Source organism: Polyodon spathula, chromosome 18 (assembly GCF_017654505.1).
Source record: "Polyodon spathula isolate WHYD16114869_AA chromosome 18, ASM1765450v1, whole genome shotgun sequence".
In the NCBI taxonomy this organism is placed as follows: domain Eukaryota; kingdom Metazoa; phylum Chordata; class Actinopteri; order Acipenseriformes; family Polyodontidae; genus Polyodon; species Polyodon spathula.
The window spans coordinates 19463361-19479356 of NC_054551.1; the positions used below are offsets into that span (position 1 = coordinate 19463361).

The 15996-nt window shown below is 35.8% G+C and overlaps 1 protein-coding gene across 1 annotated transcript in view; it reads left to right on the plus strand.

Annotated features, from left to right (window-relative positions):
* The window catches only part of LOC121330699 (atrial natriuretic peptide receptor 2-like), a 30632-nt gene extending 17577 nt beyond the window's left edge, over positions 1-13055 (plus strand). The window contains exons 8-24 of the mRNA XM_041277427.1: positions 49-194; positions 406-478; positions 563-710; positions 1389-1475; positions 1855-1998; positions 2294-2415; positions 2834-2975; positions 3486-3534; positions 3665-3751; positions 4452-4571; positions 5140-5233; positions 6331-6418; positions 7250-7389; positions 8480-8632; positions 8716-8814; positions 9954-10045; positions 12900-13055. Of these exons, the coding sequence (XP_041133361.1) occupies positions 49-194; positions 406-478; positions 563-710; positions 1389-1475; positions 1855-1998; positions 2294-2415; positions 2834-2975; positions 3486-3534; positions 3665-3751; positions 4452-4571; positions 5140-5233; positions 6331-6418; positions 7250-7389; positions 8480-8632; positions 8716-8814; positions 9954-10045; positions 12900-13025 (1910 nt within the window). The 3' untranslated portion in view covers positions 13026-13055. The remainder of the gene's footprint in view (positions 1-48; positions 195-405; positions 479-562; positions 711-1388; positions 1476-1854; positions 1999-2293; positions 2416-2833; positions 2976-3485; positions 3535-3664; positions 3752-4451; positions 4572-5139; positions 5234-6330; positions 6419-7249; positions 7390-8479; positions 8633-8715; positions 8815-9953; positions 10046-12899) is intronic.
* The last annotated feature ends 2941 nt before the right edge of the window (positions 13056-15996 follow it).

Below are 15996 nucleotides of genomic sequence, written 5' to 3' on the forward strand. Positions count from 1 at the left end.
AATCTATTGGTGTTTCCAACGCTGTATTTTGTCTACTGTACATATTAGTGTGTGGCGATGATATCTGCGAGCCTGAGGAAGGGTGTTTAAAATGTCCAGCAGACTGCGGCACCTGCCCCATGCCACTAACTATCAAAATTGCGATTGGACTTCCCGTAGCTCTTTTCTGTGGTGGCTTCATACTAACCATTGTGGTATGTCAGTAGATTCAATATTTCTTCATTTTATGCTGCAATGATTGCTACTGTGATGATTTATATAATATTAGTATGATTTAACATATTTGGTGAACTAGTCCGTTTTGTATCCAAAATGAACACACCTACACACATTAAATCACTTGGTAACATTGCACCCTATATATTATATTTGTAAAATAATATAGTTGCATATCTCTCATTTCAGTGGCTTCAATATCAGAAGCAGAAGATGTTTTGGGATGAGAGCTGGATCATCCATTTTAATGATTTAATGATTGGTAATGAAGCTTTTTCATTTTAAGAAAATTTGTGATGGATAGCTGAAGGCATTATGTGACATTTCTTGTTTGGCTATTTTGCAGGCAAAGGGGGCTGTGGGGGATTCTGCAGTACCACGAGTTTACAACCTGTCAACAGCTACTCCAAGGGAAGTCATGTCACTGATGTTACTGTAGACACTGCAGTAGCCAATTCCACTCTCAAACAAAACTACATACAGATTGGCGTTTAGTAAGTATACTGGACTTTGTATGATGACATTATTTATGAACCTGTTCATTGCAGTCTTAAAGGGCTGCTACCATGTTTTTCAACTCAATTCTCTTACCTCTTATTAACGCTAGCAACATGGTCTAATTTCTTCTGTGGAAAATCTTTTGGTATTTTACTTGTGTCTTATACTTCAATCTGGAATATGCAGACATTTTAAAGACAACTGTACAGTAAATGAAAAGTTTATTGTTATCAAATATTGAATGGTTTGACCACGAGTTCAGCTTAGTAATAGTTGCCCGCTATATATATATATATATATATATATATATATATATATATATATATATATATATATATATATATATATATAAACACAGGCTAGATGACAAGAGTCAGAAAATTGTGTATTTTGGTCTTTGTCATATTAATTAGTGTCTAATGTTCACTAAATGCTTGTATTTACCATGTTTTCTTGAATGATCTCATATAAAGTGTATACTTTTGTTGCCGACAATATCTATGATATATGACAGGTGAAAGCACTATAGCTGTAGGAACTGCATTAAGAACCAAACCAAATGTTTGTACATATCCAAAAAAAAAGGACAGTAAACTAAGGAAATGAAACTTGAAGCTCCATTTTAATGAATAAAACTGAAATGGTATACTGTCACTCTGTGTGTTTGATTTCAGTGATGGAAGGACAGTAGCAGTCAAACTAATTCAAAAGAAACATTTCACCCTTGTCAAAACCATCAGGAAAGAAGTGAAGCAAGTAAGGTAAAGCTTCCAAAATAAGACTCAAAACATCTAGATCCTTTTTGTGTCTGTTTTCAGTTATCGATTATGCTGTTTTTAATGCAAAAAAAAAAAACGTTTTTTTTCAACCATGGCAATTGTCCTTGAGTATTATCTCAGCATGATATTTGCACTAATAAAAGTTTTCATGACTGTCTGGTTAGGTTACTGACTGAAAGCAAAATCATTATTATACTTATACTTTACATACTTCTGATATTAGTTATTAAAGCTCAAGCCAAACCAAAAAATAAAAAATAGAGTTATAATTAACAGCATTTTTTTCTGAAACAAATGCTTTGTCATTGCTGTAAAATCTATACCACAATTACAGAGCATGTCATCTGTTATATTTCTACAGGGAACTGGATCACCCTAATCTCTGTAAATTCATTGGTGGCTCCATTGAAGTTCCCAACGTTGCCATAGTGATAGAATACTGCCCCAAAGGAAGCCTCACAGATGTTCTTTTAAATGAAGATGTTCCGCTGAACTGGGGTTTTCGGTAATTATGAAGTTGATTATTTTATTCTAAAAAATCACGTTTAGATTATTCTAAACATTCTCTGTTGGTATAGAACAATATATTTGTTGAACCAGGTCATTAATTACTGTGTGAACATTTTGAGGTGGGTAATGAGGCAAGTTTGGGCATGTTAGCAACAAACAAACAAAATATAAATGTACAAGAGTATATAAGAAGTACCTAAAGGAACTGTTCTTTGTGAACAATTTAGCACTCCCTAATGCTTTTTCTTTCCCTGCACCTGCTCATGAATGTAATGCTGTTTGGAATGTAGGTTGTCATTTGCAACAGATATCGCTCGTGGAATGGCCTACCTTCACCAGCACAGAATCTTTCATGGAAGACTTCATTCCAAAAACTGCGTCATTGATGACAGATGGGTTTGCAAAATTGCAGGTAACTTGTGATACCTATTTTTTGAAGACCGCACTTACATCACAGCATGATACAGAGTCAGCTTGTTGTATAGGTACCAAATCTTTACATGTAGAGAATTTTTGTCAAGCGTAGGTATTGTGCATATTCTAAGTTCTTTTTTTTTTTTTCACACTTCGCCTAGCCCTAACCTTAACTCTACATGTACCAAAATTTGGAGAGTAATGCCCGAATATTGTTTTGTAATATTAATTGTTTACTGAATTACTAAGAAGCATATAAAAGTATTTTCTCCTAACATTTCAACTGGGTCACATTGTTACATTTAAGATGACCCCAAAGCCTCCAGTATACTGTACTTACTGTATTCTGACATGGAATACTTTCTGCACCCAGAATATTTTCCACACAATCACTGTTTTATTTTCCATTCGTACAGACTATGGCCTTGCCATGTACAGAAAGCCGGATTTTGAGAAAGTCACCAGTGGATTTCATGAAAAAATCTCCCGCATCTACTGTGCACCAGAGGTGTTATTGGGAACATGCTCCAATGTAACTCCTGCTGCAGATATATACAGGTACCAATCACTGAACAGTGATACTTCCCTATGAACTATATCACCAGATCTTATGGAGGAATTGTCATGAATAGCCATGTTTAAAATACCTGCAGGAGGACAGATGCTATTGTGAGCTTGGATTGAGCGCAGAGTAGCAAAGGAAAATATTTACGTTTTTGTAAAAAAGAACCATTTCACAATAAACACTAAAAAACTATTATTTTCAATCTTGGAAGCTTGGAAGGTAACAAAAAAAACCCTGCAAACATCTATAAGTTTTATTTTAATACCTTGGTACCTACATGTCACTTGTTATATTGTAATTGTAAGTCTGTCTCACCAAAATATCACCCTGTCACTTTTTACACATAGATGTTGAGTCACACAGCTTGAAAGTAAGAAATAGTTTACATGTACTTCCCGTTTTCATTAAAGCTTTCTAATGCCAGTATTCATAAAATTGTGATGCCAGGAAAAGACGAGGCATTATTAATAACCAAAGAATCGTTGTTCTTCTCTTTGTTTCAGCTATTCAATCGTACTCATTGAGATTGCAACTCGCTGCAACCTTATTTCAGTAAGTATGCAAATGTATTTTAAATCCGGCCCTTTCATAATGGTGCTGTCTGTGAACACTTGTTTTAAATAAGCATTTCATTAACACTGCTGTTTGTTGTGTGGTGCAGGTGGACACTGGTCCTGAAAAGACTGATGTGTTATGGCGCCCCCCTCTGCCTGAGATAAAGAATGAAAAAATGGACAATGATTGTCCAAAGCAGGCAGATTATTTTGAGGTGGGCAATGAAAAAAAAAAAAAAAAAAAAAAGTAGGCTTTAAATTACCAGAAGGAGCCAGATTCACAATCTATTAGGGAAGGACTTGTAGCACAGAGATGCTGCTTTTGAATCTTAGTTGCAGGTCTTAATTTTTGAGCCTCAATCCCTCCAGTTTTCAAATAAAGTACAATCAGGAGCTCAGTGGAGGTTTTAAAACTAGTGTCTGGCTGTACCTGCCACGCCAGTGTAATAGTCAAGCTTGGTAACAGTTTACAGGTTTGTGAGTAATATTGTAATTACACTGTAACTGTGTATGTGGTTACATATTAACTGCAATATCAAATACAAAACTACATGCATATCTTCATTGTAATACTAAAAAGTGTCCAAAACGTTGGTAGAACTTTAGATTAAGGGGGAATAAGTAACTGTGTAATAACATTGTATAACTGGTATGTTAAAAAGAAATGCTCTACACAAGGCCGTTGCAATTACCAGTTACAGTAAGTACAGTGTAAGGGCAGGATCATTGGTAGTTACTGTGTACAATGTAATTCCATTTCTGTTCGTGCCCTGTAATCAACAATGATACAAAACGTTAATTTTTACACCTATAACCACCTGTGTAATAAGAATGTGCGAATGGCTTGGAACATTTTGGTTTTAATGTGTTTGCATTTCTAAAATAAAGTATTTTTCTTTTTTCTTCTTTTTGAAGCTTATCAAAAAATGCTGGCACCATAACCCTACTATGAGGCCTACGTTCGAGCAGGTTAGGAAGATGCTGGATAGGATGAATCCTCACAAAGTGAGCCCAGTGGACATGATGATGAACCTGGTAGGAGTTCTCTGCAACCTCTCTCCTATCCTCTACCTGCAGTAAAAAGTCAGGCTTACATTTAAAAGCCTATAAAGTATAGCAAAAGCAATCCTAATAACAGTACTTTGCTGCCTGGAATTGGTAACACATAATACACCTGTAAGCTTTGATTTACCATTTTATTAGCATTCCTATCTGGTGAGAATCTGAATTTATTGTGACAGTGCAGGGAACGAGTGTCTAATGAAGTAATCTCATGCCCAATAAAAACAGAAGCAGCTTTGTCGTAATGTACAGTATAGTCCATGTAATGTCAACTGTTTTCTGTATGCTGCAGTTTGGTGGACATCATAAATCTCCTGCAATATGCAAGCTGTTGATAACTGCATTAAAATAGGAAATACTTTATAAATAGAGTACGGCTTCCTCTTTCCTCTTAACACACTCTTGTTCTCAGTTCTCAGCTTTTTCGCTTGTTGGCTTTTTCATACTACTGTTCTCTCCAACAGTAGGGGGTTAGAGAATTAAAGTCATTTTCTGATGCCCAGTTTAATTATATGGCACTTAACCCCGCTATCAATCATAGATGGAAAAATACAGCAAGCATTTGGAAGCGATTGTAGCAGAAAGGACCCAGGATCTTCTTCAGGAGAAACAGAAGACAGATCGTTTGCTATACAGTAAGATATTAAACAACTTGTCTTTCATCTCCCTGGTATTCAAAACATAGCCGCAGAACACTGCTATCATCAGTGCAGCTAATGGTCCACAGATTAGCTCTGACAGGATCCTCATTCTTAATCACTTTATCACCCCAGTGTATAGGTATTACCAGCTACTCATCAGATGTTATTTTCTTATTAATACAGCTTGTCAGCTCAAAATAACCAAATCATATTATCATATTCACATGGGTAATCTACTGTATAACTAATTAGCTATAGCCTAAGCTGTATTACAGGACTGCATATCATTTTAAACAACTGGACCCATACATTTATGTTGCATATTAGCCGTGTTTAAAATGTGACAAACATTTGGAAAGTGTCAAGCAAATAGTGTTTCCTGTCCAGAATATTCAATAAATACAGCTGGGTTAGTACCATAATACTGTAGGTGGAAATGAAGGCGAAGTGCTGCTATTCACAAACCACTAGAGGGTGCTCCGGCAGCACAGTATGTTGTGCTGTACTGTCCTGTGGGTACTCAGACAGATTTCAGGTTAAGTATCCCACAATTATGTTCACTTTTACATAATGGTCCACTACACATTTCAAATCTGTAGATCTATGAAACCCGGAGGGCATTCAGTGACACCATTAGGAAACAAGTAATGCTTGTCCTGCATTGAAGTGTTTCAGATTCTGAAAGCAGAAGCATTGGTTTATTCTGTTTGTTATGAAACCCATTGCTGCTCTTCAATTCTCTTACTTCTATTAAGACACGCTGGCTGATCTAGCCTATGTTACATATATCTATGGCAGGCATAGGATTGAACAGCAGCTCCAGAATTCAGGTAAAACAGCCTTAACACAGACTTAGCAAATATGAAAAAAGAACGGTATTTGAGTAATTAGAACCGCAGAATGACTCAAACATCACACAAAAGTAGAGATAAAGCCACAAAAAAAAAAAAAAAATGAAGACAGTTACATTGAAAGCTACCTACCTCTTAATGTTAAATCACTGCCTGAATCATTTGCACAACACAGCCATGCTTGTTTAGGATATACAATGTTTTCTTTTAATATGTGCGCGTGAATAAATGTTGTTGTAGGCATGTTACCAAAACCAGTAGCGGATGACCTTCGTCAAGGACGTACAACAGAAGCTCAGAGCTACTCAAATGCAACGGTGTATTTCAGGCAGGTCGTCCAGTACTGTGGAAGTCATTGTTACTAGTTAGTTACTAGTTGTGCATGACATGTCTGTTGTTGTGTGATAGACTGTTGTTGGTTAGCAGTTGTATAGTTACTGTCTGTTGTTTACACTTACAAAGAAGTTAAAAAGAACCTGAAACCACAATTCCATACCAGAATCACATTTCATTTTGAACACATTTCCTACAGTGGCTCTGGTGTCGTAGCACCATGGCACTGGTACAATATAACCATTATAGCATTACAGCATTGCCATTGCTTTTATTGTATGCCATTTATCATTTCTGCAATAAACTTAATATGTGCGTAAATACTGTGGTTAAATAGATACAGTAAACAATAACGTAATAAAGGTAGCATATTTGCATAATGGGCAAAACATTTTTACATGTAAGTGCAATTCATCAAAAAATGTTTAGTGTTTACATAAAGTTGTCATGACACATGCAGAATGTGTTTAAATGAATCAAATTAAAATAAATATACTTCTTTTCAAAGCTCAGAAACTTCTAATATCTCATAATTACACAATTCATTCTGAAAATTAGTTACATAAAGTTTTCATTTAAAATTGATTTTTACACCTAAAGACTGACTTGCGAATTGGTCCAAAAAAAAAGGTTCTATATACATGTGAACCAATATGGCTAAATCCACTTTTAGGAGGAACTAATATTGAAAGTAGATTCTGTTTACTCTGCTGTCAATGAAAGTCTATTACGTTTTCCTTATTGCTCTGCTAGCTTTTCCTCAGGGTAATACAGCTGTATTCTAATGGTCACCAAATAAACATGTTGTTCTGTTTTGCTATTGCAGTGATATTGTGGGGTTTACTCAGCTCTCCGGGGCAAGCACCCCACATCAAGTTGTTGATTTCCTAAACAAACTCTACACTACATTTGATGATATTATTGACAGTTACGACGTCTACAAAGTTGAGACAATTGGAGATGCATGTAAGTATTCCTATATTAATATCTAGTTTGACACCACAGTTAATTATATATATATAGGGGTAGTTTGCTGCTTTACCAATGTGTTCTTGTCTGGAACATCATCTGCAGTGAAGACAGGAGAATGTGTTCTTGATGAATGACTATTTCATTTTAAGATTTGTTTGACCAGGGGTTTCCATTTGGGATAAATGTACAGAACTGCATGTGGTTTTAGATATAGATATCATGCTGTCAGGCTGAGCTGCAACCACTAGACACATTTTTCTTTTGACCTGAAGACAGATTGAAACCCTGGTCTCCAGGGGCAGAGACAGGTCTCCAAATTGCTTACTGAATTCACTTGTTAAGACTGGGAAGAATTCAAATGGCAAACCACACTGAGCCATTTCATGTGTTCTGAGAATAAACCCTGTAATACAGTGTAGGGTGTGCCAAATTCTTTCAAATATTCATCTTGATTGTAGCTAACAAAGTAATTCCATGAATCTTTCCTGTTTTGCCTGTCCATTGGCTACACAGGTCTCAAGTGTGCCGTTTTGAAAGAAACATCTTCATATATGGTACTGCAGTCGGTTAAAGGAAGTGCCCAGTTTCCATGCTATACTCTCAGGAAATCGGGTACATCTGAACTTCATAGGTCATCTTCACCTTAGAAGAGTCTTAAGGGTCAAATCATCTTACCTGCTGAAATCATGTCAGTCAATAGGTGTAGCATTTGATTGTTTGAAAGAAGCCTTTGAAGGGTTGGGAACAATTTCACCCAAACAGAGATCTGAGAACAGATATATTTTTTAAAACAATCCCAAAGTATAGCTGAACATTTATCAAAATCTTATACTGCACAGTGTTTTCATCCTAAAATAATATGTCACTGTAAACTGTAAAGTAAATGTAGATGAGAATCCATCCTCAAATGGCCTCCTAATGAGAGTATTGACTGGGATAAGTGTAAACTGTAGCTAGCCTTCAAACAATATAAACCTGGACGCACATTTGCTGTCTGACAAAGGCGGCTTTTTGGTGTCCCTGTATGGTTGCTTTTTATGACATATGGGCTTACTTGTAACCCTCTTACTGCCTTTTTCTTCAGACATGGTTGTTTCAGGGGTTCCCAATGAAAATGGCATTAACCACGCAGGGGAAATTGCCAGCATGGCACTGGATTTGGTTGAAGTTTGCCACACCTTTGAAATCCCACACAAGCCTGACATGCAGCTGAAGATAAGGGCTGGCATTCATTCAGGTACCGATACATTCGTCCATGTAATAATATCTGCTTGCATGTCTAATCAATGTGGGAAAGGGTTCTTACTATTTTCTCTACAGGGCCTGTGGTAGCTGGTGTAGTCGGGACAAAGATGCCTCGGTACTGTTTATTTGGAGATACGGTGAATACAGCATCAAGAATGGAATCCACAAGTGAAGGTACAGAAGCAAGCCTGGTTACTAGCTTTAGTTTATTGTACATAGAACTGCTTCCTTTGACTTAGGGTAATTTAAATCAACCATTATATTTGAATGAAACCGGTCCTCAAGTGGCTCACCTGGTAAAAGCCCAGCCACACCGTGGTGTGCAGGGTGAGTCATACAGTGCAGGTTCGCTTCCTGGCTGTGCGAAGTCGCCGGTCTTCGCGGGGGTTTCCGAAGGGAGAGATATTTTCTCATCATCATGCTACAGCGAACCCTACCTGCCGGGCTCCCAGTGAGCTCAAAAGTGAACACCTGCAGGGCTGGCCTTTGTCCTCCAGAGATCGATAGCTTACTGACATTTTCAATAAGGTACCTTCAGTTCTCCTGAGCTGTCTGGGGAATTGCAACGGTGAGGGGAAAAATTATTGGACATTCCAAATTGGGGAGAAAATTGGGGGTTGTAAAATTGTATATTTAAATGAATTTTTGCTATATACATGTACAGCTATGGTAACAAGTTTTGCATCACCTAGAATGTTAGGATTGAGAAAAAACCCAACATGAACATAATGTAGGTATTTTATTTAACATCATGTAATCAAAATAACTACAAAATGATATAGCAAAAGCCTACTGGAAGCCATAATAGCAGCAAAGTATTTGATGTTAGATTTGGAAATGTCACATTTTTGTCTGTTTTTTAAGTATATGGAAAACTGTAAATGGTATGCAATTCTATATGTTAACGTAACATTATTCAGCAGGTTTCATTTGACTTTATAGGGTGATGCAAAACTTTTGGTCATAGCTTTATGTGTAACTTCAAAGGTGCAGATATCCCAAAAAATGATATAGCAGCAGGATTGTGAAGTCCCAAAATTAATATGAAGACTATCATTCTGGGTTATTTGGGATGATGTTGTTCCAGTATTTAATTGGTTATCTATTAATATCTGTCTGTACATAGTGTTGATGTGTTGAGTTTAGTAAGAGAATCCATCTTTGGCCAGAACATTTTTATGAAGTATGGTAAGTATGCTGTTATCTATGGTAAGTACACAATATACACAAGAAAACAAATATACGTGGTAAACAAAATTGTGCATATTTATCCTTTATATGGTAACATGTTGCTCATTTCTCTGTCTTTATAGCATTGAAAATACAGTGCAGCTATAGTGCCGGAGAACTTCTGAAACAATTGGGTGGGTATATCTTGGGCTGCCGTGGATCCCTCAGTGTTAAGGTAGAGTATTTATTTTTATACTTTTGTGTTCTGTTGTGTGTATTACTGCCTTGATAATGGTATATGTATTTCTCTTGGGATTTTCTTTAAAGTTTATCAATACATAGGTGTTTATCTACTGAAAAAGTAAACAACTAGGTAGCATTTGAAATGTTATACTGATATACTAATAGGACTTTTTCCTTTTTTTCTGAAAAAGTAAACAAAAATGGTTTGAGAAAGAAAAGGAATATAAGCAATTCTTTCATTCTCAGATAAACACTTTTTTTTTAATTGCAAATATATTATAACCCATTCTGTTATGACCTTGACCCCCAATACCCAATTCCTAGCACTTGCAGTCTGTCCATACTTCCTACAGTAAATATAGACGGCATTAATTTAATATAAAGCATATTTGCTAGTTTTATTATCTGGGCATTGCACATTAAAAATGTAATAAGAATCTGCTATGGATATGTAGAGCTGGAAAGTGAAATGAGATACTTGAGCATTAGTGTCAGAATCTTTTAAGTAAGATTTACTCTTTGTATGCACTAAGATGCTGTATGCATTACGAACTCAGACACAGTATATCTGCAGCCAACCACAAGATGAATTGAATGATTAAATGCTGACAGTGCACTTTCAAAGATAATTGAAGCCTGCTCAGATTTATGCTCAGTGCTTTTCTCAATAGCTCATTGACTGTGAGAGCAAGCTGATTTATTTAAACTGGTTTCTAAACAAAGCTCAATCCCTTTTAGGTTTACAGACATGCATTTCTTCTGCCACAACATATAAGGAATATTACAGGTCAATGTTGAATTTAATAATACTTCTAGTTTTCAAAATAAAAAACTAACATTACTAAGTTAGCTCACACTACACTATGTTAACAGTAAATTCAATGCTGTGGCTTATTCAGAAGCTACTGGATTTAAATACTGCTTCTGTTAAATCATTAAAAAAGGGTCATTGGTGTATCAAGGTTATGAACAATCTAATCTAACAGTGCATTTATGTATAGATAAAGTTTGTGTTTGTTTAAACAGTCTAAGTAATGAAGTTCTGTTTCGTGGATTTTGTATTATAATATGTTGCTATAGTATTTAACAAGGCACAAACTGTTTTCTTGTGGGTTGCTTGGAACTACCCAGAATTCACTTTTCTGTAGCTTTCACGCATGAATTGCCAGTATAGAAGCACCAAGGTAAAAGCCTTGACTTGACAATCAAATTTATATGCATCACCTGCTCTGCACGAAATATTGCCCTTCAAGTATCCATCAAATACATTTGAACTATAATGGTCAGACTACTTATGGAATTCATAGGAAGTTTTGGTTCTTTTTTGACAAAAGCTAATTAGACCAAATTGTTAATTGTCATTAGCACAATGAGAGAGCTATGCAAGCTTTTCTGTTGTGATGCGGTACTGGGGTGAATTGCTGCTAACAAGATGCATTGAGTTTGATGTTTTCAATCACTTACCTTTAGAAAAATCCCCTGCGGTGAACTAACTAGAATTATTGTGTAATGGTAGATTTTTTTTAACAGTTATTAACAGGCTCTGCAACACTTCAAAAACAGTTTTACAATAATGCAAAGTAACACTTTAATCTGGTTGAAATCCTGTGCTCAGAGACATTGTACAATAGCTTTAAAAAGGAACTGAAGCCTCTCATTGTGTGCGTGAAACAGATACTCAATAGACCACTTTACTTTATGAGAATCCTTGGGGAGGAAATCTTTTGCTAATCATTGCTACTGGGCCAACTGAGCCCCGGGTGTCAGCAGCTTTGCGAGTGGACAGGCCTGGCGCAGGGCCCCAAGGAGGAGCGCTCCGTGCACAGTGCACGTCTGCTTGCAGCTGGCTAGCACTCCACAACAACAAGGGGTGGCAGCTGCTTACAAGACTGATTCACAGGCTTTAATTGCTCTCATTTACAATTCACAAGGCAACACACGGTACCTAATTCTCTCTCTGTTACCAGCTCATACTGGGCTTCCATTAAAAGCCTTTTTAGATGGTTTTGTCATGTGGAGCTTAATATTCCTAGGTTATGAATACCTTTAACTGCTGTAGGATTGATACCAGATAGATAATAGAATATGTAATTAATCTACACTGTTGCTTCTCCTTATCTTATCACAAAATATGTGCCATCTATTAAAACTATACACCAATGAATTCCCTTAACAGTATTTCAGATTTGGTTACCAAGTGGATTTATAGTGCTGGTGATACCTCTAACTTCCAGCAACAGCCATTTCAATGAGCAGCCCACTCTCATTTTCCTATGAGGTGTGATAAGATCTTGCTAATTCAAGGCCAAGTCCAGGTCATATCTTGATGTACTTGTATAACCGTGAATGTTAAGGACTGAAAAGTTTACTTAGTTTCTTAAAGTACCGGTATGTACATTTTGTGATAATGGATGAGCCTAATGACCTCCTATCGCAATTTGTCTTATGTCCTTATGTAAATCCACACTTTGAGTATTTGTTGTCTATTATACTGCATGCAGGTCTATTTATATGTATGTGTGTATATTATGTATGTGTATATAAATTGTATGTTTGTCCTCAACCCTTATCGAACCATATTATCCCTCACTGGCCACTGCAAGTTTGTCAAGAACTGTATATGTGAATTATATAGGTATTATTTTTATATACTGAATATAGGTGGTAAAATATGTACAGAATGCAATATGCATGAAATATGTGTGTGATCTAATTTTAAAACTAAAAATACTGAAAATGGAAGATTTTAAAAAGACATATTAAACTAAACCCAATATGTGCTATCTATTACTTCATTGTGACTGATTTCATAATTATTTAACCTTAATCCTTTTTTATTTTAAAAGGGTAAAGGTGAAATGACTACCTGGTGGCTGGAAGGCAAGGAAGTTGATTGTGATGCAAGAGTGACGGCTCTGACTCCTCTAGAAAACAGCCCACCTTACGCAGTCCCAGGATACCTGAGTAACTGAGTACTGGTGAATCTTACTATGGGCTAAATTCAATGAGAAAAGATAGCACCACTATACATACACTATAGCAGTGCCATAGCCATTCAACAAGAGGTCTCTATAGACATGACTGTGGTAGTGTTATTATTTTCGTTTAATTCAGTTCTATGTAGTTCTCAGCAAAAGAACCGAATTAATAATTAATGAATTATAATATGTGGTACATTTTGCAACATTAATATTGCATTACTGTATTTAGTATCCTTTTATTTAAAATATATACATAACTGTACTTCATATCTTGTATTTAATTGTCATAACAGTACCAATTTTAAGGCACAGTTTAGTGTAATCAAATATTAACTCAAGTTACTTATTTACTGTACTCAAAGGGATGTGAAAATACTGTACAAGGCATAGTTCACAGAATAGACCCTCCATTGTTGGTAATTAAGTGTGTCAATGTGCTTTACTCTAATACAAATGTTTATGAGGACATATAATACATTCAATGACTTACATTGAATGCAGTGATATCCACCATGTCCTAACTTATTGGGGAAAAAGTACAGTCAGTTGTTTTTTTAAGATTTAAATTTTACTATACAGTACATATTCAAACACCATAATACAGCAAAATGATGGTCAGACTAGAGAGGTTCTCCTTTATGCTTCCTGTGTGGAGTAGCTGTCCGAACCAAGAATATACTAATCAGAACTGCATTCAGTGTGCGATATACTGCATTCACTGCAAATGGCTTCAAACCTAATATGTTATTAAGATAATGTCATGCTCTTAAATAAAGCACTTTCAGAACCTCAGTGGTGTGTGCATTGCCTTAATTATGTAAATACTGACCATATTTTATAGTCAGAAAAGGGATATTGGAGAAACTTGCAGCAACTAACATCAATTGTTCTGGAAGAATACAAGACCAATTACATCGTCAAAGTTGGGGATGTAAATCTGTGGAAAGGCTCTCCATAATTTCTCAAAGAGCTATCTGTTGAGACTGTTCCACGTGAATCATCACTAATTTGTGTATACAGATAAAAAAACACCTGCTAGCAGATCATATGAACCCATCATGACTGAAACCTGCAAAAGCGAGATGCATCACCACATGCAGTGTAAAGTCAGGGGTTTCAAGGCTTTATACAATGTGCATTATTGCTTATCTCCAGCACCTAGCTGGCACATCTATGTGTTTGTGCCATATAATAGTGACAACGAAAAGACCATGATAAACTGCAGTTGTGTCATTATGCAAACCCAATGTAAATGCTCCACTGTGTATAAAGCACACATCCTGTCAGTTCTCATATATCAGTGTTTCTAATCTGCTCACTCATCTAATAATGTTTAACCAATGATCCTTAGTAATCACAACGATAGAGGAGAAAGTTGAGCCGTGTTGCCAAAGTTTAAGTGGAGATTGGATATAAACTGAGGATCCCATCCTTGCGTTGACTACAGTAAATTAACCACATTAAATCAACAAAAACAAGATTGGATATTTTTTCTTGGCTGTTTTGTAAATGTACTGCTCTTCAAAAATAAGAGCAGGAAATTCCCTGCTCTGGTGCATCCTTCAACATAATTATTAATCCGCCTCTTTTTCCAAACTGATTGCTGTGTGCTTGCATTCCTCTTGAGTGTTTCTGTACATTTCGTGCCACATGTGGTTAAGGATAATTAACACATCATATATAGGTAAGGACAAGTACACAGAAATCAGAGTAAATCTGACTATTGTGGATATAGTTTATTAAATGGTTGCTATAATATTTGCCTAAATTGAGAGTTTTTTCTCAGTGAAGATGTCTTCCGATCATGATTGTTTTCCAAAAATAGCAAGTATACAAATCAAATATGTAGACATTGCAAACAACAATGAAATTAATGGCCTACTTACATGCAGTTTATTTCAATTACTGCACTGTAAAGACAATAATGACTAAAAACTATAGAATTACTGATGCTATCTTAAGCTGTTTGCCTATAACATTATCATTATTACTTGACTAGGTCTAGCATTTGACTCAGAAACCTTTTCTGTCAACTGTTCAAGAAATTGTGTTGCTTGAACATTGGACATTGTGAAAACTGCTTAAAAACATGCTAACACCTAGTTGCGAGGAAACTGATTCAACAACTCTAACTGGCTGCTGTGCAAATAAACAGATTGCCTAAGGAACCTATGCACAATTACACAACAACTCCTTAGGAAAGGTTTGGCTCCATTCACAAAACCCTATTTAAGGAAGGTTTATAAATGTTAATTTGTACTCCTTAAAACATCCTGTACAGTTTTGTGAATAGTGCCGGCCGTCGTTTGAGCTTTAAAATCCTGAACAGGTGACATTTAAATCCAACAAGGTGAACACATCAAAGACAAGGTGAAAGATTTCTGAAATACATTTTATTGAAACTGCTTTTAATTACAGTCCGTGGTGAAAAGTTCAGCACTGCCTGAGTATATCCCTTAACTGATTTTGCATTGATTTTTCTGGTCTGTGGTTTTAATGGGTTGAAGGAACATTGGACACTTTTAAATTATGATGCATAATTAAATCAAATATTGATTCTGAAGCAGAAGGTTTTAATGGTATAGTCCCAAATGTAGTAAGACAAAACTTAAAAGCATGACATATATTAAGTTCTGCTTGGTAGATAAATGTTGACTTGCATTTAATGTTAACATGCAATGATAAAATGTGAATTTGTTCAGGTAATACTATAACAAGTACAAAAACGTTTTTGGGCTTTCAATCTTCCATACATAGAAAAATACACCTAAGGGTTGTTTTCATATGGCAGGAGTGTGCCATTAAATGCAATGCAGGTCTACCCATTGGATCAAACTCACTTTTGTATATGAACCAGAACAATGACATGATTTTAAAAGCGTGTTTTTCAAAGCTTGGGATATTTAAAAAAAAAAAAAAAAAAAACATTTTAGTACATAATGTAAGTATCAGCTCTTGAAAA